The 27,411-nt window shown below is 39.4% G+C and overlaps 1 protein-coding gene across 3 annotated transcripts in view; it reads right to left on the reverse strand.

Moving 5' to 3' along the window:
* Nucleotides 1–27,411, reverse strand: part of PEPD (peptidase D) — a 216,477-nt gene that overhangs the window by 131,644 nt on the left and 57,422 nt on the right. For all 3 annotated transcript variants that reach the window (XM_019535851.1, XM_019535849.1, XM_019535850.1), the window contains 3 exons: nt 26,282–26,326; nt 16,322–16,397; nt 12,334–12,380 (listed from right to left, as the gene is read on the reverse strand). In XM_019535851.1, coding sequence (XP_019391396.1) covers nt 12,334–12,380; nt 16,322–16,397; nt 26,282–26,326 — 168 coding nt within the window. The remainder of the gene's footprint in view (nt 1–12,333; nt 12,381–16,321; nt 16,398–26,281; nt 26,327–27,411) is intronic.

Here is a 27,411-nt window from a genome sequence, read left to right on the forward strand (position 1 = left end):
CAACGTATGATTTTATTTTCTGCATTGGTACCTACTTACTTTAGGTCACAAAAAAGCTAACATAGCAAAGAAAATCTATTACTAAATAGGAACAGTAAGTCTCCTCAACTTTTCCTAAAAAAGGGGTGAGCCCTTCAGAGGTGGATCAAGCCATTGGGATTTCTATTCTGCCTTGTTTCCTACCCCTAGACTGATGGTTGGTAGAGGAACATATTTCTTTTTTTTAATCGAAAACATTTCATTCATCCCTACTGGATGCTAATGTGTGTTCCTAAGCAACACCATGCTCACTCCACATTCTCCCCATCTGCCACTGGAAGGCAAGAGCATTTATTTCTCAATACACATTGCACCCAATGTGCAAAAACCTCCAACCTGGAACTCCCAAATGTGTGCATTATGCAATATCTGCCAGACCCAGCTCTACATTTTCTTTCCAAAACAAAATACAAAGATTACCTAGAAGATCAAGTTTTACTTCTGAGTTGTTTATAAAGGACAGATCCTTAAAGACTAGCTTAATCATAAATTGCTTGCAGATGCAAAGACTAAAATTTGATATTCTTGCCAGCAGATATGGGGAACATTCTTTTAGAGTTACTTGGGTTAAACTTTTTCTTGACATTTGTAATATTCAGTACTGAAAAAACCCTGACTGTAAAGAATAATTGCTCCCACAGGGACCAATCCATGGGTCACAGTTTTTTGCACTCGACTGCAACAGAGCCTGAATGAGATTTTCTATAAAACCTAGACTTAAGCTTCCAGCATAATCACAATGTTTGCCCTAGCTCTAGAAGCTGAACTAAAATACCACTTCTGCTGTGTAATTATTCAACAGATGTTCTGAAGACCCACAGGGAAATTTGATTATTCAGAAGAATAAATAGGGTAAAAATAAACCATTTTTAATTTTAACCAATTTTGATATTCCACATGAATTTTCATATTTCTTATGCATGTTTAAGATCAGGGGAGAAAGAATTTGCCTCTAAGAAATAATTACTTAAACTTTCATCTTCAGTTACGCTTCTTAACAAATACACAGCCACCCACATAGCACACAGTAAACACAAGTGCTATTCAGTAATACAAAATGCCAACACAATCACCAGTGGTTGTATAAATAAAGACCTGTGGTTCGTAGTCTTCATTTCCATTTCCAGTTGGATAGCTGAGATTCTAACTCCAGTACAGCAATGCAGCATAAGCAGAAGTACAATCAGGGCTCCAGTTAGTGTTAGTAGGTCAGACTTACAAATGAGAGCTTAATTTGCCCCTTGATGCTTTTTTGAGTACTTTAACTATTCTTAGCAAATTTTCATATGGGAGATGTAAAACTGCTGCCTTGAGAATAGTAAAGATTATAGCATTTAATTTGTGATCACAATATATGAAGAAACAATTCAGTAACACTGTAAAAAACCAGTCAAATTATACTAAGGAGAAGGGCTAAAAAATAAGATTGGAAGGATGGCTCTGTAAATAATGTCAACACTTATTGGATTAATAATGAATTATATTACAGCATATAGGCTTTGATTGCTGAGACCACCATATTTCATCTGCTTTGCTTAACCTTGTAGGTACACAGTTAATTATGCAAATACTTGGTGCAGATTCCAACAAATTTCCAAGCCTACTAAAGGACAGCAGCACTTAACCAGAGGACGAGGAGTTGAAGGCCTGGCAAACGGTCACAACTACCTACTAGCCTCAACCACACTAGCCTCACATGTTGATCTCCCAAAGATCCCATCTCTCCCACCACCCAGACAGATCTCCTTGGTTTTCTGGTACCTGCACAGGATGAAGAAAGCGGCAGCAAATCAAAAACTGAGGGTGGAAAACAAGAAAGGTTGATAAACACAGGATGAAACTTAAGGCCCCTCTACACATCCAGGTAAAGACGCAATGGGATCTAATGCACAATTTACACAATCATACCTTCTCCCATGCCACACATGCATGTCAGGAGGCACAATTGTGTAATTGCACATTAGATCCCATCACTTTACTGCTTTATTGCTGAAGCAGGTGCAGCCCAATCCTAGGCTTCTTCTGCGCCAACAAGCAGCAAGCTCCTGCAGCTGGGAGCCCAGCATTGCGTAAATTCCCTGCTCTGGAGATGCAGTAAATGCCTGGAGCCAGAGGATCACTACAACCTTCCACTCCTAGGGTTTTATCACACCCTGGAGCCCTTGGGATCACAGCAGCTGTGATTCCTTAGGGCTCAGTGTGGAGCAGGGGGATCCATGATTAGGCTGTGGGGTTTTACACTGGGCAAGGTACACCTTTGCATCTGGGAGCCCCCATCAAGCTCCTGAAACACCTGTAAATTAAAGCTTGATAGAAACTGGCTATAAAGCTAGTATACATTTTTGAGGTCCAACTTTATAGCTGGCTGGAGCTTTTTATTATGTGATAGTTACTTTCCAAGTGTAGCTGGTCTCCAGGTAATTGCACAACACCTGTAACATGTAGAGGGGTCCTAAGTAATTTTAAAGCCCCAGGCTGAGGGTGTGTTATAGGCCAAGGTATCTTCCTGGTACGTTGTACCAAAGCTAGCACCTGGGAGCTATCCAGGGTGATACGTAACTTCTTTTATCCCCAAGAACTCGCAACTGGCATCAGACCCAACTAATGGAACAAACCAGCTTCCTACTACATCTCCATGAAGAGATCATGTTCATTCAGAGGCACAAATGGCATGGACACCCTGTGCCTATTTGCAGCAAATAACAGATTCACAAACATTCCCAGAGTTTGGTGTATTTATGCACCAAGAAGGAGAGTTTTATCACAGAATTACGAGTCCAATCTGTTCCTTTTCTCACTCATGAGAGATCTGATCAGGGCATTTCCAATTAAATGATTTGACTTTAGAAAATAGATATTAGTTGGAACAACAATGTTCTGCAAGAAGGTACACACAAGTTTTAACCAGAATACCATTCATGAACAAAACCTGGTGATCAGGGTAGCCATGCGTTACATCAGAGTAAGATCCAAATCCTTGTTTAAAGCTCGGGGTCCCTCTACCTTCAGGTCTCCTGTGTCCTAGTAGGCAAAAGCCCAATCACTAAGGTTTTGGTTCATCCCAATACCGAACTGGCACATTTTTTGAAGTTCCAAAACTTTAGCAAGATGAGAACATCATTTCCAACCCAACTCTCGTTATAAATAAGTGGTGCTATTCCTGACAAAAGTATTCAGCACACCATTCAGAGTAGTAATCTTCCCTTCCCTCTTCAGACACCCCATAATATAACTAACAGTCATGAAATCCATCCTGGTACATTTGTTCTATCCAAATACTGTTTAGTGTCCTTCCTGAACAAGAGCACATAGAAGTAATCAAAGACTAAATATAACCTCTGTCACTGAAGCAAATATTCTAGACTTAACACAACCTGGATTCAAGAGAGGACATGTAACCAAAACCACTGTATAGTAACACCAAAAATGCTGTGCTGACAGAGCTGACATGCATTTCCAGGTCCTTAAGCCTCTCTGCAAGATCCGTTGTTGGCCACGACATATTATTGTCTTGCCTGAAAGAAGAAACATTGGTGCAGGGAAATATCTCCAATTGATTTAAGACACTCCTAAAGAGATGCATCTAATAGGTAGTGAAGAAAAATTGCACCTGCATCTCTGAATCCCTCCACTGGTTAAGTACCACAGAAATCAACACTGGTCCTTTTCAGCATCTTAAATGCAACCACACTAGGCACACAGGTCAGGGGGCATTGATATGTGTAAAAAATATGCTGACAATGCACCTTTACCTGTTCTTCACCACATATAGCCAAAGTATTCGCAGCCATATTTGCCCAGCATTTAGATGAAATTAGCTAAGGGATAAAGAACATCTGGCTGAAGCTAAACTTAAACAAAACAGAGATAATGCTGATAAGCACAGAAAAGCTGTTTGAAGAGTTTTCAGCCATATTGCACTCTTTTACCTGAAGTTACAGGCCAGAGTTGAGGAACACTCTTAGGATCCTCTACCAAAGTGAAGCTATTGCGTAGCAGCTCCATTTTAGGAGATGACCTGGTCTCACTTACTCATCCAATAATTACTTCTCGTCTGAAATACAGAAATGCAATAATGTGTAAGCATGAAGACTTCAAGACTTTGAAAACTCTGATAGATAACACTGTAGCATGCATCTCCTATACAAGGGCTGCACCAAGCACTCCACACCCATCCTTCATTGCCTAGTAGCACAACTCAGGGGAGGGAAGGCAAGATGGGCACCAACCCCATGCACGGACTAGGAAGGGGAGCTGAACTACACCCCCCTCCCCACAGTCTTCGCTGCATAAGAAGTAGCCCCATGCCAGGTGGCCATAGAAGCTGTGTATGAGGACAAAGCAAAAGCAGCTGCACAAACACAGGAGCACCAGGGATCTTTGGGTTCCTGAGGCAGCTAAAGCTGACCATGCCCTTGTCCCCAGCTGCTTACACAGGCTCCTCACAAAATTCTGGATCAAATGTTATGGGCTCAGTTCTTGATTACCAAGACACTCCATGAATGGCCTGAGCCTAGTATCCCCAAAAGTCTGTTTAAAGCTCCAAAACATACACCTTCTTTGACAACTACATTCCTCTGGCACAATGGAGTTTCCTGCAAAGGTAACTCTCATCAGGATAGGATACAGAACCATCCTAGAGCCCAGCCAGAGACACTGGAAGCAGCTGAAAACCATCATAACATCCCCCACCTTCTGCTCCAAGCACTAGAGGCAGTTCTTTACTCTGGCCTAACACAGCAACAGAAATCCACTAAAACAGGACACTCCACTGCACATGTCTTGCCCCCTTAATAAAAAAAAAAAAAAAAACAGATGGGAGAAGTAGTACAATGTGACAGATGAATCTTGCTGATTATTGCACACTAGTGCGAGAACAAAAACTGTACAAGGGGCACTGTGACTGTGGGGAGTAAAACTGCTTTTTCCTTTTCTTTGCATCTTTTTAGAAGAGTTCTGATTTTCAGTGTAAAATGTTGACTGTCAGTAGCTATTAATGGACAATGTTCATAGTTTACACGTCCCAGGTCTCAAGTTGTCAGGGCTCCAGAGAGCAAAATTTTATAGCAGCTCTGGGCTTTGAAAGCAGAGCGAGGCCACACCAAAAATGTTGATCTTTTGAGCTGCTAGGAAATGAAGGTACATTATTAAATGGAAGTTCATAATGCAAGTAAAGCTTCACATATGGTAGCATCTCTACTTTCACTTGTCTGAACAGGGAGGAAGAAAATCCACAGCCAATGAATAATCAGTTCAGCCTGCTGTCTTTCACAACGAGTTCCATTTCACATATCTGCAATCTTAGCTTGTCATTAGTAATGCCAATTAGCTCAATATCTCATCTTCATGAGGCCATCACTAATGTGAAAAGAAAGCTTATTCTTTTGCTACTATAAAGACACGCTTGAGACTCTATGTATTCAAGGGAAGAGCTACAATTGAAACTGCTTGTAATGTTCAATCTGACTGAAAACCTAAAATAAAAATGAAGTCCCTCTAGCTTCTGACCTCTAGAAAGCTAACAGAAACATAAATATGAAATATCATGTTTTCTGAGAAAAACATTTTATAGATTGTCAGGAAGGACAATGACAACTTCTAAAATTGAATCTACCATATTGCATAATAGGACACAGTATTTGTGCATGCACACACACACACACACACACACACACACAGATACAGCTATTTTTCTTGAGAGTATTTTCCCTGAAATACTGGAAAAATATTATTTACTGCTGTCTACCTTCTCCCCAGGATTGTTTTTTGAGTTCTTTTATTTTATTATTGTGAAAGTAAATTATTTGCCTTATGCATTTTATAATCGCACAAATTATTGGTCTTGCTAAATAATAAAAATGGTTTTAAAAACCAGAGTTCCCTGCTAAACAGATTATCTTTTTTGGATTTTTAAACTTATATGCACCTTTTTAAAACATTTTTAGTCAACTGTAATACAAAACCCAACTAAAGTAGAAGTCCAATCCCAAGTGAGAGAACAGATTTAGCAATTAAGCAGCAACACTCCTAAAATAAGGACTACACACCAGAGGTTAGGTAGCTCAGTTGTCCTCCAGTGAAAACAGGGTCTCATGGAAAGGGAAAGCGTTAATAGCGAATTAGTAGTAATCTACTGGAGTTGCACAGAAGTCCTTGCTAGGAAAAAACTTAAACATGGTATTTCTGATGGGTGTGAAAATGTGTTTCAGAATTTTTCCTAAACAAAGTTAGGTGAAACACAGGTCAGTGATCCTCAGGACACCTCCAAGCTCCTTCTACAGATTTCATTGGAAGTTGCAATGAAAAAAATTAGACTTATGCCAAATTTCTTTTTCCTGATGTATAAATGCAGTTTCTCAAAAAACCCTCTTCCCACTAGAAAGTCATATCCTTCCTTGTGGTAAACACAAAAAATGTCATCCCATGTATCCAGAAAGTAGAAATTGAGCAACTCTGAGAGGAGATTTTTTGTCAAAACTGTGTGCATTAAAGATCTACTTCACTCAAATCACATCTTCTGAAGTTTCAATATACCCTCCCTCCCGCGTTCCAATTACAGGGGCAAGAATCACAGTAAAACACATGAGAGACCACAGGAGGTCTTCCAGCAAAACCAGCAAAGACCTTGTTTAACTTTGATATGTGTTAGGCATTATTATTTTTATATCAAGACTTTTTTTTTTAAGTTGACCTTTGTTAACTGACTACCCTAAGCTGCTTCAAGTTCTGTATTGGATGGTCCATTCACTTGGCTAAAAGTCCACGCAGCAGAGGGTGGCTCTCACCCATTTCCTCTGTGCCTGGGCACTGAACTGGGAGACCTTCCAGGCTGATCGCTCTATATTACAAACCTTCTGTTAAGTGCAAGAATTTCTTCCAGGATATTTCAGTGTGAGATGTAGGATAAAAAGTAAAAGTGTGGACACAGTCCTTTTGCAGGTTGATGCGAACATATGCAGACATATGCTGAGTCGTCATACACAAAATCTTTCATCATTATGCAACACAAAATGATTAAACAAGCAGATTTAAAAAAAGACAGACTTCAGACATAGCATAGGAGCACAAAAAGGATACGTGCCCGATTTTTTAATATTACTAAATAGGTCATCTACAATTTCGGGAGCAAAGCATTTCCAGTCTCTGCATACTATTTACTTTTTAAGAAGGGAAAATTCTTTGAGGGTGTTTCAACAGAGGAGACTGCCACAACAGTTAAGATTAACAGAGACCTATGTATTTGTTTAAAAAAATTAAATCCTACAGAAGATACATAGGACCAGTGAGACACAGAACAATATAACATCTGTGCCTATATCAGAAGCTATTGTCAGCAGAACTCACAGGTACCTCCACTGGCAAGAAATTATATTTTTTCTTGTACTACCACTATTGTGAATAAACTTAATATGACCATTTTTATTTAGCGTACAGGTAAATAAAGCATGCCAAGGAATTACATGACTAGCGGAGATGCCGTTTTAAATCTATAAATTGAACTTAGCATGAAAACTAAAATATTTTTAAGGAAGGACTGCTGCAGCAAGCAATGTGATTTTCCCAGAACACTGAAAGAATAAAATCTCCTAAAAATGGAAAGTAGCAAATCCAGATTAACTAAAGTAATCAGAGTTTTGCAAAAAGGAAATACCCAAAGGAAACAGAAATGGCTTTGGCTATTTTCTTTTTTCTAGAGAAATAAAGTGTGTTTTATTTTCAGTTTGTTCCACTGGAGCAGACGAGACAGATAAATGAAAGATGAGAGCCATAATCCATGAGAGCGCTCACAGACCTCCATAGATAGTGAAATTTAACATTGACAGATCTGACAGCAACTCATCTCTGAGTCTAAGCTCTGCCTGAGAATCGGGGACAACACTGAAAAGAATATGGGTTAAAGAACTCAAATCAGCTGCAAGCTGTGAAGAAGGGTGGGGAGTAGAAACATGCTATAAATATTGAAAAAAAACAGAAAAGAAAATTCTTTGTAATGGCCACCTTGCTGTTTTGATTCTCAAAAACATCTTTGCCACATGTGTTTTGTGTAAAAACATGTGTTTTAATCCTCTTTGTCTTCTAAACATTGATGTTTAAAAAACATTTAATCACTAGCATTCATCATGCACAATAATTATTACTTTAGCAACCAGCAGCTCGATTTTATTGGGCATTGTATAAAAACTAAGTAATAAGGGGCCCTGTTCCTCTAACTAGACAAGACAGATCTTGAAGTGAAACACAGAGATATAGAGGTTGCAATTCACCAAGTCATCTAGCAAGCCAATAGCAGAAACCAAGTTTCCATAGGGCCAATTTAGTGCTCTATCCACCACACAGAGCTGCTTCTCAAAAGGCTTCTTTAACATGTGGTTGCAGATATGAGAAAAATATCCAAAATAATTCTAGTAACTTCAGTAAATTCACACAGAATATTCACACTAATAACACATTCTCTGTAAAGGGTGAACAAATATAGGAAAAAGTCCCGTGTCATTAAGGCCCTAATCTGTATTAACAGTTGTAGGTTAAAACGGTAGAATTGCCACCTTTCCTGCATTTCTCAATACTTGTCTCCCAATATTTCATGGGGAACTGGACACATGCAGTCCTTAATGGAGGTTCAGGACACAGGAGAATGCCCAGCAACTCTATGATTCTCTTGGGCTCTACATCTACAGATGGGTCGCAGGGAACCACATAAATTTGACATATTCTATAGAGGCATGAGGACTGAGGGATAACTCTGTCCCAAAAAGTGTTATCAAAACAATGGTAAGTACATCATGGTTAAATGTACACTGAAATACATGTACACATGTACCGGGGATTTTTCAACAGGGAACAGAACCAATTCCTGCCAAAAGGACAACTGCTAGATAAGGAAAGGAGAGAATGCGACAGAAAACAGCTAACAGAATCGCTTGTGCAACACAGTATGCAACACATTGATTCCTCACTCCTTTCCCTCTTCTACAAAGTGCATTTTTGTACTATTTTATGAGCACATCAAATTGACAGGCTAAAAATAAATAAGATATTGACTTGGCCCCTTCCAGTAAAAACAGAAGAAAAATACCCCAAGGACACCCAGATTAGTCCTCACTTGACTTTGAGAATATTAAGTTAACAAAAACAGATTAAGAGCAATATCCTGGAGGCTGGCACTTCTGAACAGAAACACAGAAAAGGTCAGGCACTAGCATAATTTCCAAAGGTGTTAGAATAGATCATTAAGAGCTCATAAGCTATTTTAACCGATTTTTTTGGACAGAGTGGCTGAACTCTTGAGCTTTTAGTATTTTCTCATACACTGTACTGTACTGTACTGGCAACAATTTGTTCTATTTTAGCATAAAACATACTGACTATAGTATACCTGGATCATAAAGGGCTACTTCAGTTAAAATACTCAATAACTGCAAATATTAACTGAGCAACACCAGAGCAAACCTAAAATCTAGTCTACAGAAATAGCTTTATCTTCAGTGAACATAACTAGTTATTAATGGGAAGGGGGAAAAAAGCAAACAAAAATAAACAGGGAAGCAGGGGGAAAGGAGTAGGCAGAGGACGAGAGGGAATGAGGGGAGCAAGGTTTGTTGGACCTAAAAAAAAAAAAAAAAAGGTGCTCATTTTTTGTCGGACCTCAGTACTCATGCCACCAAAGGTTTAACACATCGTTCACTTTAATCATACCAAATACTTCCAAGGCATTTCCAAATCTAGCTTTCAACCCTGGTAATAAAAAAGTGTTATTTGGTTCTCCATAATGTAATTTACTTGCTTACAGTTAGTTCTCAGAAAAAGATTGCAATCACAGATATAGAGGTACATATTTGCTTTATGCTGCTTACTTCATGAGACGTTTGCTAGAGAATTAGAGCATTCTAAAACCTTTTGCTGCATGATATGGCACAAGCACCACCTCTCCCCAGTCCTGGGGTGGGCGAGGGTGGTATATTTGCTTGGATCAACAAAGGAAAGACAACCATTAAGGTCCTAAAGATGGGATGAAACAAAGGTCCAGCATGACTCCTCTGGAGGTCTTGCCTATTTCATTTGCTTTGAAGGCAGCCGTAGAACTTACGCACATATACCTGGACACTCCTGCACCCACGATGCACAATACAGTTATATGGAGAAGAGATTTTAGAAGCTGCTTTCCAAACTATCATACTTCTGCTTTCAAACATTTTGGCACAATTCTCACAGCTGAAGGATGGGAACTATGCACTAATACACAAAGGCAGAATTTGGCAAAGTAGTACAGAAAGCCTCCAGAGAAACAGTTAAATACCCAAGAAAGGTGAGTAGGAACATGAAAAGCTTCAGTGACGTAACTGTCTTTATTTCCCTGAGGAAAGTTTAGCTACTTAGACGATATTTCTGATAACCTGCACAGAATGATTTTATGTTGCTGTAAGAGGTATATATTTCTGATAGAACAAATCTCAGGGTGCAAGCTGTCTGTTGGCTTGAAAACAGCAGGGGGGAAAAACCCAGAATCCACAGCTTAAAAGAAACCAACACCCACGGTCTCAATGTCATTCCAAACATTTTTAAAGATCTTTCATGTTTCAGCTATTACACTATATTTGGATGCAACCTGAGTGACTGGTTGGGCTGTTTCTAAATTCACTTGTTTCCTTATATTTGATTTACATTGCACTTGATTTACACAAAGGTTCAGAAAGAGTTGCTGCTGTTTTTTTGAATAGTGCTGTCTATGAAAGTAAGTTATGGAAGTGGGGACAAGGACAAATGATACTCTACACACCAAGAGAAGCTCAGGTTCTAAAAAATAGTTGTACCAGGATCCAATATCATAAAAGTAAAGGCAGACATTACTGGGGTAGCCTCTCTACAGCAAGGATGTTCAATCCCTGACCCACAGGCCAGAACCAGCCCCCAAAGCTCCCCCCAGATGTGTCAAGTCCCCTGATGAAAATGTCTTGCATTTGAAAGCTCGTCCAACTTTTTCCTCATCTACATAGATAGTCCAATAAAAGATAAATCACCCTAAGAAACCCTTGCCCATTGCATAGTTTCTGGACCATCACAGCTAAGACATCATTTTACACTACCATTATTTAGAAATAACTTTGTTTTTCTATATTGAATGTTTCTAGCAAGTTTAGGTATCTTATGCCCTGCCCTTAGTTTTTCATGACATATATCAACTTCATTTGACGTTCCTTACTGTGGCTAATAATTGTCCTCCAACTAATTGTCCTAGACCTAATTAATAAAACTAATTTAAGACAAATTCTGGGATCTGAACAATGTCTTTCAAAACACACAAATTACTAAGAAAAGACTAAGTTATTACACCAAAGAACAATTGGTAAAGTACACTGAGATAACATTTAATAAGCAATTTTGGGAACAGTTATATTGCTGCTATAAGTATAATGAACAAAATGTTTAATAAAGAAGTTAAAATATGATTACCTGCATGTATAGGCATGTCACTAATCTACTCAATCATCAGTAGTCAGTCTCTTGTGTAAATGGCCATACATTTCAGCAACAAGTAGCCAAAGAAATACAGAGCCCAAAAGGTAACACCTTTACAACCCTCCTATTTTCAATTCACTTTTTCTTTCAGTGACATTGGCTTTCTACCTGCAGCTTCACTGTCATATTTTACAGATATTAGGGCCGGAAGGGACCTCGTATGATCACTGGATCCAGTATGTTAGGATTAATGCAACGAGTTTCATTTTGGTTTAGAACAAGGTCAAGATACAGAAATAGCGCATTATAGTGCATGGTGCACTTTTTTACCAAAAACAAAAGAACACACACTGTACTCCATCAGATGGTTCCTTAAAAGATGTAATAATGTCCACTACACATCGGACAACCAAGTGGCTCACCTCTCATCATAGGTCAAGTATAGTGAAATTCACAGAACAAGTAATGCTGGCTTGTAGTTTTAGTTAAAATGTAATCGAGCAGTTCTGAACATTTTATGAGCTCCTTAATGTCGGCCTCTAAGCAGAACAGGTTTAATGGCAACATTTACCCATAAAACCCTCTTTATTGGATGCTTTCAAGCAATAATAATGACTATTTTGTAAAGTTTCTGTATATTACATAAAGTTGAGGAACAGAATTATATTGTATTAAACAACCAAAAAAAATCAACTACTATCAAGATGCAGAAATTGATCAAATATCTCTTTGCAAAAAATAAAATAATGCTTCAAGCCCATTCACCATTTAGTCAATGTTACTGCTTTGCCTCAACTGTTGCTTTTATTATTAACACATACCAAGAGAAACACTTACCTTTCCATCTCATACTCTTTCATCCCCACTTTTACAGCTTTCATTACCTGTAGGAGTTAACACAAGATACTTCTTATTTAGTAAGAAAGAATGACAAATTGTTACCTTATAAATACTTATGCCTCAACATTTTCAGAGTGAAAAGATATTACACATATCATTTGCATTTTCCTCTGTTAATATACTAAGATTAAATATGAAACTCACAATGATCTTATAGTTTCATAGATGTTAGGGGCTGGAAGGTACCTTACAGATCATCAGGTCTAGCCCCCCTGCACGTGGGCAGGAAAGACTGCTGGGATCAGATGACCCCCTCAAGACAGAATCATAGGACCAGAAGGGACCTGCAAGATCATCAAGTCCAGTCCCCTACCAAGTCTGGGCAGGAAGTTATTGGGCTCAGATGAGCTCAACAAGGTGCTTGTCTAGTCAAATCTTGAACACCTCCAAGGATGGTGACTGCACCACCTCTGCTGGGAGTGTTCCAGATTCTGGTGACCCTTTCAGAGAAGAATTTTTTTCTTACGTCCAGCCTGAATTTACCTTCTATTAGCTTATCCCCATTTGTCCTCATCCTCCCCTGAGGTGCCTTCCTGAAGAGCCACTCCCCCAGATCCTGATGTTCACCCCTGACGTACTTGTAGGTGGCTATCCAGTCATCCCTCAGCCTTCTCTTACTCAGGCTGAACAGGCCCAGTTCCTGGAGTCTTTCCTCATAGGGACTATCCTCCATGCCTCTAACAATATGGGTGGCCCTTCTTTGTACCCTCTCTAGCTTATCCACATCCTTCTTGAAGTGCGGTGCCCATAACTGGACACAGTACCCAAGCTCTGGCCTCACCAATGTCAAATGGAGTGGGAGAAACACCTCCCTGGATCTACTGGTAAAACACAGCTGATGAGCTCCAGATTTCTACCTGCCTTTCTGGCAGCCTCATCACACTGTTGGCTCATGTTCATCTTCCGGTCTATTGTGACCCCTGGGTCCTGTTCAGCTGCTGGGCCAGCCACCCATTGTGTAGTTATAGTGAAGGTTCTTCCTACCCAGAGGAAGAACCCTGTACTTCTCCTTGTTAAACCTCATCTGATTCTGTTCAGCCCATAAATCTAGTCTGTCAAGGATCTTTACCCTATCCTCTGGTGTTTCCCCACAGCTTGGTATCATCCATAAATTTAATCATTGAACTTTCCACCCCCTCAGCGAAGTCATTAATAAATATGTTAAAGAGCACAGGTCCAAGCACCAATTCGACGGGGGGGCGGGGTACCACTGCTTGATCACTATAACTAGCTACGACATCAAGCCATGAAATAAATTCAGCTGGTATAACTGACATGACTAATCTGAATGCCAAAGTGAATGCTCAAATCAGCAAACTCTACTACGTTCAACAGAGCTTTCCGTTCTGTTTCAACTTCGCAGAGTACTAGGAAAATGAAATAGTGAATGGAAATATAGTCCAAAAAACCCATTCTTTTATTTGACAATATTAGATTTACACCATACGTTGCTGATGTGAGTATGGAGTATTTCAAAGATTCAAAGGCTCTATTTTTCCTTTGAGAAACTGAGGTATTTATTTTTAGCAGATTTCTTCATTGCCAGTTTACTTTGTTATGAAGGTTGTAGACAGTTGAAAAGAAAAAAAAAAAATCTCAGAAAGTACAGACTTGTTAAAGGAAAGAAAGAACATGAAGGCTCTATTCAGACAGGCACAACAGCCATTATTTTGTGTAATCAGTAAAAAAAAAAAAAAAAGCATTTTTCAACAACAGCTCTCTGAGCAAGTTTATGGATATGAACCTTCATTTCATGTTTGAGGGACAAGTATTATTGGCGATTGCAAAAGGAAGAAAATGAACTTTATGATTTCCAACACTGTAACTTAAACCTCTAGTTCCACAATTATCAGCTTTTAAACATTTATATTGCAGCAGTGCCTAGAAGGCAAAAGTCAGAGCCCCATTCTGCCAGGGCATTGTATAAACTGGGGTTAGACAGTCAATTGATCAGCCAAACATTGCCAATTGACTACATATTTTCTGACTGGTCAAAAGTGCAGGGGCCTTGTGCAGGGTGTGCTGCAGAGAATTGGAGCTCCCTACTGTGATGCAGCTCCCTGCACCAGTGTGACTGGCAAGTGAATATTTTTTTTGTACTTTCCTTGACAGAAATATGATTTTTAATGTTTTTTGTTGCGTTTCTTAATGGAAAACTTGTGCTTTTTCTGTGGGTTTTTTTTTGTTTGTAAAAAATGTAATTGTGAAATACCTATTTCAGCAATATGTAATAAATTACTGCTTTTTAATATAAATAAACTAAAAATATTAGTTGACTGTATTTGGCAATTTTGACTGGTCAGCTGTTGGTCAAATTGATTGAACTTTTTGACCAGTCAAATACCCAACACCCTAGTATAAACATATAATAAATGCCAGTCCTTGCCTTGGAGACATTGCACTCCTCAAGGACAAGACTAAATTTCAGTTTAAAACAGAAGCTAATAGAATCCCATTTCAATAGACTCTTGTCTAGCATTTAAATACTACACCAACAGCCCCTTGCATACATCTACAAGGCACACAGCCATGAAGAGATGAAAAACCATCAATTCGAAAAGGAGAACAAATCACGTGGATACAACGAATAAGGGCAAAAGGATAAAAGGAGCAATGGAGAACAGCAGTCACAAATAAAGCAACCTAAACTATTATTATTATTTAAACAGTGGCCTGTCTTAAAGGTAGGTGTAATAGGATGATATGCCACTATAAGATCCAGGTATATCCAGGTAACCTGTTTCAAGGCAGGGTCCCTTTGGGAAAGGTGGGCAGGGCAAATGTCTGGAGTCATGTGGCCACCTGACTATTAAAAAGAAGTGCTCTTAGCTCAGAGATGGGGCCTCATATCCAAGGACTCACAGGGAGGCCTCCCTGTAATGAGCCAGGATGACAGCGTGCTTGGGAAACCTGCCAGGAAGGAAGGCTGTGGAGACCTCTGCTAAAAGGGACATAAGAGTTTAAGTCCAGGAATTGGGGTTAGGAATCGACCTGGAGAGCGCCAGGGGCTGCCGCAGACCCAGCAGAGCTTCCTGCTTCCCAGTTCCTTCTGCCCAGCAGGACCTGAGGGCAGCAAACAATGAAGCCTTGAGGAAGGGAGGGTGGACTTAATCCCAGAAGGTCTAAAGGAACTGCTCACCTTGTGAGGATCCGGGCTGCAAATGGGAGGGAATCTTAACTTCCAACTGAAAAATAACTAGTGACCCAGGAGGGCAGTTTAGGCAGAGGCTATGATGCTACAATAAGGGCACACCTATTCTGGCACTGCCCTATGCAACAGCCACCTTTGACTACTTTCCTTAAGGCAGGAAAAAAAAGAAAATCACAAACACCACAACACTATATGTCCATAATATAAAAACCCTGTCTATTGTCAAAGAGTGGGCCTGAGCCCAGACCTCGACTGCCACTCAACCAAGAGAGGCAGGCATTTCCCCTTTCCCACTCAGACCGCCTCAGTAGTGAAGGATTACTCCTTTCCTGAGCTGATCTTTCAAAAAAGATCACAGGGAATAACTGTAAATTTTCTCAGATTACAAGCAGTTGGGCTGCGCAGGCTTTGCTGCTCCCAAGAAGTCCTGGCTCTCACCAATCAGCATTGGAAGAGGTCAGAAAAATCATCATGGCCACCTTCACCACTGCCAGGGAGTTTATTTTCACATAAAGAATGTGCAATCAGATTACAAGCAGGTCACCTTCAGCCTCCTGCCCAAAAACTCTTCATCACCTGCACATCAAGTGAGCCAATGAGTTCAAGGACAATGTACGTTGTATTATACAGCTATAATGGGAGGGATATTATCTTCCTATTTCTATCCAGCTCTTCCATTATTTTATTACTAAGCAATTCCAGTTGCTGGGAACATTTTCTGAATACTACTGTTACACGAAGAGCAAAAATTATTAACAGTAAAGGATCCATTACCTCTTTATGAGCTTCACTGGAGATTTTATTGGTGTAGCGCATAACTTCCAACTCCATGTCTGTCTTAATCACACGACTTCAAAGAGAAGTATGAAAGAAATCAGATTAGGTTAGTCATTTTCATTCAACTCAGCCCAATAAAAATAAAAAAAAGTGAAAAAACATGTAAACCTATGGAGGAATTAGATCAAACATGCTTCAAAAATGAAAAGTTATTATAAGATATCAGGAAAGATGTCATATTTAGATGAAAATGTTTTGTTGCATTAATTCGCCATTAATACAGAAGACTTACAAAAGAAAGCACCAAGCATTTCAAACCTAACTGGCATTATTTTAATACTAACAAGCAGAATCTGCCCAATCAACATTTTCCAACTCCATTTCATGGTATGTTAAAAATTAATGTACTTTTACTGTTATGACAGTTCAAGCAACTATTCTAAATGGAACATTTCCAAATCACACTATTTATTTTTAGCACAATTCAAAATTATTTTCCATAGTGGAATTTCCCATGGATCCATTTTGCTTCCACTTCTCTGTTAATTTCTGTGCATTAAAAGGCAAAACAGGATGTTTACATGGAAGGAGAACACATGAATTCGGAAACCAAAAAGTAATTAAGACCATTCCGATCATTCTTTTCAACATATACTTGCTGCTTAAGAAATAGTTTTCACTCCTTACAGGGTATTGTGCAGGTGTACAAATATAATGCTTGACATCTGCTCAAAATAGACTAATTACAACTTACTTACTATGTCCTGTTGCACACTTCAAGTAAATATATTATTTGAAGAGACAATTTCATGCTCTTCCATCAGAATCCTCTTTCTTTCATTACACACACACACACACACACACACACTATAAAGCATACATTTTTCACATTGCTTATATATCTAGCTCAAAAGCAACACTGGAGTATATATTTTGTCTTCTCAAAAAGCAGGACAGCAATCTATTCAAGTTTTAGAAAAATGCTCAAATTGTATTTTCAGATTAAACTTCAACGTGTGCAAAAGCAGTAAACTTCTACATACCTTGGCTATGCCTTGAAACTGTCATTTACATGCACATTTTCCATTTAAACTGCTCACTTTTATAACTGTTCTGTGATGACAGAATTTACAGTATTTATTTGTGTCCCTATATTTGTTTAATGAAGTCCAGAATGAGTTTCAATTCCATCAGAGCCTTTCATGTGCAACAAGCAGTTTTCCCTAAACTAAATGACTGCAAGTGAAGAATTATTCGACACAGGTAAGAGACAACATATTCCCTTTCATCAAAGAAAAAAAACCTCCTGTGGCTTCAATACAGGCACCTTCATAAAACTGCTGATGCCAATGAAAATTTGATTGAAACCAGAAATATGGTAAATGATTAAAACCATAAACATAGTAAATAGAGAGTTTCTAATCATTTGGGAAACTACACAAAATAATCATAAAGCATAAATCTTATCACTAGAATTCACCATTAATTGCACTACATTCTCAACTGGATAAAAGGGACAGAGAAGAATTGTAGAATGGTATATACACATGATATGGACAAGGAGACAAGTTGCTGCATTTTGGACAAGGCATGCAGAACAGCAGCTCAATTATATTCTTCTTAAACTGAGGTAGTAACAGCTTATAGATTTTTTTATAACGTTCTTTGGAGGACTGCACATGCTACCAGGAAAATATAAGACCTGTTTGATGGACTTTTATATTACTTTCAATATAGAGTACATATTCCTAATCTGTAGGTGCCTAAAAATCCTGATAATTTCCTACTTCAAGTGTCTGATCCCTACACCTCAGCTCCTGATACAACTTACTAACTGCTAAACTGCAAGTGCATAGAGTATTAAAGCCTATTCTACCTGAATAGATCATAAGGCTTCATTGTCAAGACAGTCATTTGAAACACCTCTGCAATCTGCATTCAACAATATTTTTTCCAGTGCCTTTTGCGTAAAGAAGATCATGTTTAGCTTTCAATTTACAGGCATTTCCAAGGCAGTCATTGGCCTAGTTTCTATTTAAGGAATCCAACACTTCACAAGAGTCAGTCACAGAGGGCTCCTATACACGTGCAGGAAGACTGCTTTGACATGTTATAAATTACAGCACATTGGAGTACACTCAATTAAAATCGAGTCTGCCAGAGCGTAGTAATTAGTGTGCTCCAGCAGACTCCAGTGGCGTGTGTATCAGTGTCCCCATGCTGAGAAATGGTGGCGGGGTGCTTTAACCTGAAGCATGTTGAACTAGTTTTAGTTCAAAGCACCGTGCTGCCATTTTTCAGCACAGGGATGCCGATACACATACAACTGCAGGTGCCTCCTCCCTACCCTCCCCGCCCCCTGGAGCATGTCTATAAATACCCAGAGGGCTCACACAAAGACTTCTTTAACCCTGCTACCATGACAGATGATGCAAGCAGTGCGATGGCAGAGGGAGCTCTGGTCTTTTTGATGGGACAGGCCTTAGAAAGGTTTTGGATTACTGAACCTATTATTATATTATACAGTGACAAAAATCTCCACATGGGGAGTGCAGGGAAGATGACAAAAGCAGCACTCATGCCACCAAAGTTAGCATGGTAGCCAGAGGCGTCAGACTGCAGTACCTTTATTCTGCTTGTGGATGGTGGGGGAAAAGGAAAGAGATACCTTGCCCTGAAAAATCCTGCTCAAAACCCAACTATTCTGACATTTTGTAAGAAAGGGTGAATTTCACTCTACAACAAAAAATGATGAGACAGATTTTTTTAAAAGCAACTATTTCTATTTTAAAGATAACACTAACAGAGAAGAAAATTCTATATTTATGAAGAGACATGAGGCCAGCAATGCAAGCACATACACACTCGTTAATATTTATATAAAAACAAGTTGTTGTCAGAGTCCATTGAAAAACAGACAGCCAGCATGTAAACTACACCTAAGATTAACAGCAAAATTATTTGATACAGACAATTTATTTTAAAAAGTGCTACTGCAAGAAGTAACACACATTTGTGCTTTTAACAGGATGTTGTATATGGACAGTTCTGCATCTTTCATACAACGGAGAGAAAACTTTAAAAAATGTTGGAATGTCATTGTAACTCCTGAAATTAGTTTGAACTTAATTGACTAGATTTCACAAGTTCTCCTTGATAGAATCCATTCATAAAAAGACAGAAAGCTGGAGCTATCCTTCAAAATACCCCCAAAATACAGAAGAAATTAAACCTACTGCACATAAAAATGTAAGCCTGTCATTCCTAAAGTTGCAAAAAAAAAAAAAAACACACACAAAAAAAAACAGTGCACACAAGCAGAAAACATTGCCAAATGGTTTTCTCCTGGTGTTCAGACAATGTCTGTAAGGTAGAATGACCATATTACAAATTATTAAAAATACCAAAATTATTGAAGAGGCTATATAATATTTGATATTCTTTTTGCTTCCATACTACTACAATTAAGAAGCAAAGCAATTAAACAGAACAGCAACATGAAACAGTAAACTGGTACTGTTAGATAAATGTCATAGCAGAGGGGTGGCTTTATTTATGTTCCAGTTGGGAAACATTTATCCTGTGACAGTTTTCCATTATAATGATTTTATTTTTGCTTTGGCAAAATGGTTGATGCATAGATGATTATTAGGGTAGACTGACATTTGTACAATAGACTGACAGTTACTCCTAGTGCTATGGAGGAAAACTTCCTTCTGAGGAAATGAGTCAAATATGGATTTTTTTTAAGTGACTTCAACATCTATTGAATACAACTAGTAGCTATTTGGGGGAGGGGAGGGAGAGAGGGGAAATCAGTATCTTGACCTTCAAATACAATGTTTGTGTGCATTAGAAACTATTGGGCAGGTAAAAAAAGATCTAATACAACTTCTAAAGTAACTGCTAAGAATTTGAACAAACTCAAGCTATAGGTCAGTATGTTTTTATGTTGTATCTTTAGGTTTCATAATAAATCATTTTAATAAGACAATTTAGAAGTGTTTGGAAAAAGATAGAACATACAGGAGGCAACAAATTCACAATTTTTCATGCACTCCTTGTTCCTTGGGCTTACTGAACCAGTGCCACAGCATTTCGTTGGAGACCAGTATAATGCTAAGGATGTATTTTGGTGATTACAATTCACATTTACTGTTGGTTGCGAAAGCTCAGCCATTTAAACATTAGTTGCCAGAATGGTCTATATTGAGCTTTTTTCCAACAAATATTATGTAATACTAACTGTTATAGAGTTTACTGAAATAGGAAATAATAAACTTGCCAATTTCCTACTATATAATGTGGTGTAGAAATAGGGTGACCATACAACCTGCTTTGGCCAGGACACTCCAGGATTCTGCGGCCTGGTCCTTGCTGCTTGGTCAAAAGTCCCAGGCCAGTCTGGCAGGGAGGGATAGTGCACCAGGAAGACACCAGGATCTAATTAAGGCAACTGTAGAATGCATGTCATCCTCTCCCACATCATATTAACCAGACATCTACGTCCAAAAGGCACTCCTTGACACACTTCCAAGTTATGAAAAGTATATCAAACTTTCTAAATTCTTCCAAATCACACTTGAAAACACAACTTGAACTCTGACCTCAATTATAAGTACCATTTTCTGTAGAAAGCCTATCAAGTGCTATCCTTAAAAGAGGAAAGAATGAGGTCAAGGGTTCCAGGCTAGCAATTTAGAAGGGAGATTCTTTCTGCTTCATAGTTAATCCCAACTACAATACATACGTTTCTTCCCATTTTCTCACTCATGTGTTTACCTCACATCTTCCACCCACATTTGCTCTGGTCATGTGTGGCCACCATATGCTCCTTCTGTCCCTAAGCTCCCGTGAGGAGTTATACCCACAAAACTACAGGAGAAGATGGGTCATGGAGAATGCCCAATATCTGGGTAGGGTAGGAGGCAGGCAACAGGGGAGACTGGGTACAGATATGGGACCTCCACAAAGGTCAACTGGCATAACAAGCCCTCAGTGCTATTGTTCCTGTTCTCCATTATGGCCAAGACCCTAATGCCAGAGTTAAACTTGGTGTTAGTGGAAGATGGTTCCTGGCAGTGCAACCCCTGCTGTAACCCTACAGTACAGGCTTCACACTGGCAAGGTGCCCCAAAAAGCAGGGTTTAAGCTCCACATCCAAAACTCATCTGAAGCTAGTACTGTGTCCCCATGTTCCTGCCTTTTGTCTTCTGCCTCTAATGAGAGTGGGGAAAGGGACAGTGTAAGAATGGCACCTAGACCAGCGGTTCTCAACTTTGTTTGTACCAGGATCCATTTGTAAACATCAGTGGCTGGGGCTGGTACTTGAATCTAGTCTTGACCCAGCGCCCCAGACTCCCAGCCTGCTGCCCCCCACCCCCAGGCTCCAGCTCTCCAGTGTGTGGGGAAGGGGTGGGTAAGAGGGACAATGGGGTGTATGTGGGGCATGGGAGGCTCCAAGCAGCCCCTCGCAGCTGGAACTCTGCCAGCCTGCAAGGGAAAAGCCACGGTTTCCCATTCTTTTCTCTCTTAAAAGGAGAATCCATTTTTAAGTTTGTTTATGACCCTTTCATATATTCTTGGGACCCACTTTTGGGTCGCAACCCTCAGGTTGAGAAATGCTGATTTAGAGGAAGGTCATAAACACAGCTCTTTCCTCTTCTCAGACAGCTTGTCAGGCTGCTCAAAACAAAAAGCACTGCTTCTTCTGCAGTCTTGTTCTGGCTGATATAAGCAGCAGCAGCACTAATAGGAAGTCAGTCCAGGACAGAGATGTTCAGAGCCTTATGTTCAGGGATGCCTGAATGGGAGCAGAGGTGCTCTTTCCCTAATATATACAGTTTTGATTCTGTCCCAGAAAACCACAATTTAACTTCTCACTCACCCCTCTCCTGTATCAGTGTCTCCTTGCACCCTCCAAAGACCCTCCATTGTACTACAAGACCCTTCAAGCCTCTTTGGAGAAAAACAATGGAACACGTGGGATTAGAATTTCTCAGTGTAAAGAAAAAATAATAATCATAGCACCCTCCGGGGAAAAATAAAAGGAAAACAACTAAACAAAAAGAGTCAGAGAAAATAAGAGTGGAAAATAGAAATATACCTTAACTTGATTTCTGCTCCCTAATCTTCTTTTAAACTACATAATGTTGTTTTACTTGAGTTTTAGAAGAGACATACCAATCTTCAGCTAGCCACCTACTGACATATTTTAATGCCAATACCCTGGGTAAACAGTATTACTGACAATTTTAGAAAGAGGCAATTTTTTAGTTGACTCTTTAAAAAGTAGCTCCTCTCCTTCCCTGCTCCATCAAGGATCTTCCCTTCCCAACCTCTGAGTTCAGTGCTGTAATTTCAAGGACCTCAGAACTATTGCCCTCATATATTTTTTATATTCCTGAGAGTAGCTGATAGCATATACTTTAAGAATTCATCTGCTGGTTTAAATGGAAGTCACAATCCCATCCAACTGACAGGTCACATCCGTAAATCTGCATTCGTTAAGTTGAACAAATCTTTGGTGAACAAATATTTAACAAGACATCTACATTCCAGAAACACTACACCATGCAGTGGACACACATTAGCCTCCTCTAAATATACTCAGAAACTCTGTTCAAGTCTCCTTCCTAAGCTAAGGAGGACACAAAGCTATCTGAATTATTCAACAAATTCTCTCCCAGCCAATTATCTCCTGAATCTCAAGACTCGTGGAGACAAGAAAATACAAAAAGTTTAATAGTCAATAAGCATGATAGATTGCTAAGCTTGAAGTTATCTTATGTTACATCAGGAATGCTGTTCTAGTACAATGCTGGCTCCGATTCCTAATATCACGTTACCAGGGTTCACATGCAAACACTGGTGTTCTTACACTGTTGGTCAGCTAGTTTCTTATAGGTGCATATGACAGTAGCTTTCTTTCAATTCCATAAAAACAGGGGGAAGAAAGAACAGCACCGTTAAAACTGAAACAAGAGAAATTTAGGCTGCATATGAGGAACTAGCTATTGGCCATGTACAGGTGTTAGATCTGTGCCAGGAGAAAAGCCTTACTCCTAGCACAAAGAGGATATACAAGGGCTTTCTCGAAAAAGAAAACTGGCTGTTCTGCAAAACAGTTTTACCTCCTTGAACCAGACAGATCTCTCTTCCCACATTAAACTTGAACAGTTGTACACTTCTCTCAGGTGCTGAGGACACCTGACATCCGATAGTCCTCCACCTTGCCCTCCATCCCTCCAGGGCTGGCTCCCTGACAGCCTGCGCTTGGCTGGGCTGTCAGGGAACCCTGTGGAGACCCTGACCCTTGTCCTGCCTCTCCGGGGGGGAGGGGGGGGACCAAGGAAGCCATTCTCCTGGGGTGGGAACCCTCCAGATGCCCTGGAGGAGTTCCCACTTAGCCTGGTGCACACCCTACCAGTTCAACCCAGAGAAGTAAAACAGAAGATAGGTATGGGACTGGAAGGGATTCAAGCTCTGGAAAAACGTCCCCCTCCCCACACACCTCCACAGCCTGTCCTACCACAGGAAGAGAGCCCCTGGCCAGTGCACTCCTTGGGGTTTACTGGGAGATGTGCAGGGTGGGAGGGAAGGATGGGAAGAAAATTCTCTAGGCTGCAAGGTTCTCTGCATTTGGGTGGCCTTGCAGCCACGGGAGAATCATCCTCCCCACCCAACACATCTCCTGTTCTACCGGAAGGCATGTTGGGGGCTGCAGATGGCTGTGTCATGGATGCAGGTCTCCCTGAACTGAATGGGAGAGGCTTTCTGCCTGTCCAGAACCTATGAGGGTGGTTAAGCACTGGAATGGATTATGGAGGTTATGGAATCCCCATCCTTGAAAGTTTTCAGAAACAGGTTAGGTAAATGCTTGTCAGAAATAGTTTAGACAGGGATGAGCCTGAGCAGGGGGGATTGCACTAGATGTCTTCTGAGGTCCCTTCCTGCTTTTTAATTCTATGAAAAGCTTTTTTAAATGTTACATCAACCTCTTGTTAACATATATACATTAATGGGTATATTTTGGCCACAATAATTAGCAACACATGCTTTGAAAGAGCATATCTCATAAATGTAGTTTTTGGAAAGGGTGTTCTCATATAAGGCCATGGGCTGATGTATAATTAGTCACTTCTGGCCCATAGGTCATGGCCCCAGGTAATATTGTAGCTAACCAAATGTAGGAACCGGAGGTGTATTTGAATATTTATTACTTTCTAAGGTGATTTCCAGGTCTCAGAAAGAAACATTTTAGACACTGCTTTGTGAACATTACCCTGGCCAAAGGTTCCATTAATTAATTCAATTAAGACTGAGCATCCTGGCTTTGATCCAATTCACTTAAGCAAGTGCTTAACCATGAGCATTGACTGCAGTGTACCTACTCAAGTGCTCCTTAATCCCTGGTGTACTGGGACACAGGGACTCAGATCTTTGAAGGGACAGTCCCCTAAATAAAGGAACCACAATTAAGTTTGTCAAAGTATCTCTGAAATATCAGATGCTTTGTCAGATGATCATTTCACCAAATTAAATCCCTAATCAACATCAACATGGCATTTTTTTGGTACAAAAACTACCATGTGGAAGATGACTATTCATAATAAAGTAATGTTTACTATAATTAAATACAAGCTATAAGAGCTATGTGTCGTAGTATTTAATGCAATAGCTACAATCTTATGATGCAGTGCATATTTTTTCCTGTTTACTTTTAAAGATTCTGAACAGGCAGGTAATCTATCTTAAATAAAGAGTTGTTTTCTCATTTCCAAGCTAATATAATGTAAGTGCTTAGTTAAAACCCTGCTTAATTAGCAAACTCCACTGTGCTGCACCTTCAATTAATTTGCTAAATGAAAAAATAGAAAGCCTTAGTTGTAAAACGCTTCTTAGGATAATGTTAACAATGCTGGCTTAAAACAGCAGAACTAGTTAGGTGCTATAACTTTAACAATATAGCAATTTCTTAAGACAAAATAGTATATGAACATAATATAATCACATCATGAAGGGCTGCAATTAAATAATGTTTTTAATGGAGATTTTTTCCAATTGAATAGATGTCAACATTAACATTTATTAACACCTTATAATTTTGGCTATATCAGGTAGGCATTAATTTCTGATAAATTACAGTAGAATCCATCTAAAATTACATTGTATTATCTAGAAGAACAAAGGAATTCATCAGAATTAATGTTATGAATTTAATCCTAAAGAAAGTAATAATGACTTGACATTTAAGAATTGTAACCTGTTATAATCGCATTTTAAATTAATTGAAATAACCTTAATTATGACTACTTCTTTTACATATTCATATGATCAACTGTAAGCTCTAGAACAGGGGTGCCCAGAAGGCAAGTCCACAGTCTGGGTTGTACTCCACATGCTGGATCCACTGAGTGTATTGGTATAGCTGGGGTAGATGCCACATGTGGTACAGCTATGAGGCTGTTCTGCACGCAAGAGTTGCACCAGAGCAGGTGCTGTTTGTGGTGTGGTGCCAGAGTTGCTGGAATGGGCTCCATGTACAGCGCACAGGGCCATGTCACACCCTACATGCTGCCTGTGGGTCAACAGGCAGCACTGTGGGTCAGGCAATAGTGAGCTGCATCTTTGATACCCTACTGTAAAGGCGTTCTACAGTAATGCAGCAGGAACCAAGAACTATTGGTAGGTCTTCAGAAGTGTTACTTAACTGTTGTTCATCTCATGCTAAAAAAAACCATGCTCTTTTTTTAAAACTAAAAAACAAATCTTTCACGTGTTACTTTCTTACCCAATACCAAAAAAAGTTGTCAGACAGTAAATTAGAGGGTCTGTTGACCAACCCACTGAAAAAAAGGCTCTACAGTGAATTGACCTTTACCAGGTTTTACTGGGAGGAAAAAAAAAACCAAGTTGCAACAGGGATTAGGAAAAGAAAAGATACAAGCTACTTACCATTCCGCAATTTCAGGATGAAGAATTTTGTTGTTCACATTAAATCTAATATGAACAAAAAAAACAACACACGAATTAACACTACTAATATTGTAAATTTTGTAAGCCTACTTTTTAAAGTATGGCATATAGCATCTCAGCTGATAACATGATACCCTGAGAAATTTTAATTACTAAATACTTATGCATCACAATTTATAAACCACAGAATAAGGCCAATCCTGCAAATGCACATGCTTATCACTTATGTGATGAATCTCTTTCAAAGCAATGGGACTAATGATATATGTACATTAAAGTAATTGCTTAAATAGATGATCAGGGTCACAGTGCACATGTACACTACCTAAGAACATTTTTTCTTAAATGGGTGAAATAGAATTTATCAATCCTACCCTTCAAACATATTTGACAAATGTTAAAATAATGAGCTGCCATTTTTACTGTCCAAGTCCATTAGAAGTTTCCTATCTTTACAAGCACAACTAGTATTAGGGCAAACAAACTCTGACTTAAAGATAAACTTTAAAAGAAAAATTTAAAAGAGGACTTCTCTTTGCAATATGAAAGGCTCCATCTCAACTCAGCCTCCCAAGTATGTGGATTTTTTTCCTTTTTCCCCCTTACATGCAATTCTAGACCACAGTTTTTCAACCTTTTTTAGTAAGTGTACCCCCAGTAGCCAGACATGGAGCGGGAGAAGGGGGGCCGTGGGGGGAGGCAGATGCAGAGGGGCAGCAGAGCAGGGTGGTGGTGCTCTGTACCCCCCACACCCATGCGTATCCCATAGGGGCTTCCCAAGTACTCCTGGGGGTATGCATAAGCCCTGGTTGACAACCCCTGCTGAAGACCTTTTAAATCACCAATATTACAAGAATTACCAATGAAAATCAAGTAATTAAGAAGTAGTAGGGAGAGGGAGCTAAATTTATTTAAAAACAACAACTTTAAAAACTACAGAACATTTCAAATAAGATATATTTTGTTATAATGCTATGGGTATTAGTTCTCATAATACAAAATGTTACAACTCTGTGGGCACGTCCAGACGAGCCTGCACGTGCTTCTTGCAGCATCTCAAACCCCTTTGAGATGCTATAAGAGGCACGTGCAGAAATGAGAAAATGTTC

Source organism: Crocodylus porosus, unplaced genomic scaffold (genome assembly GCF_001723895.1).
Source record: "Crocodylus porosus isolate Cpor-Errol unplaced genomic scaffold, CroPor_comp1, whole genome shotgun sequence".
Taxonomy (NCBI): domain Eukaryota; kingdom Metazoa; phylum Chordata; order Crocodylia; family Crocodylidae; genus Crocodylus; species Crocodylus porosus.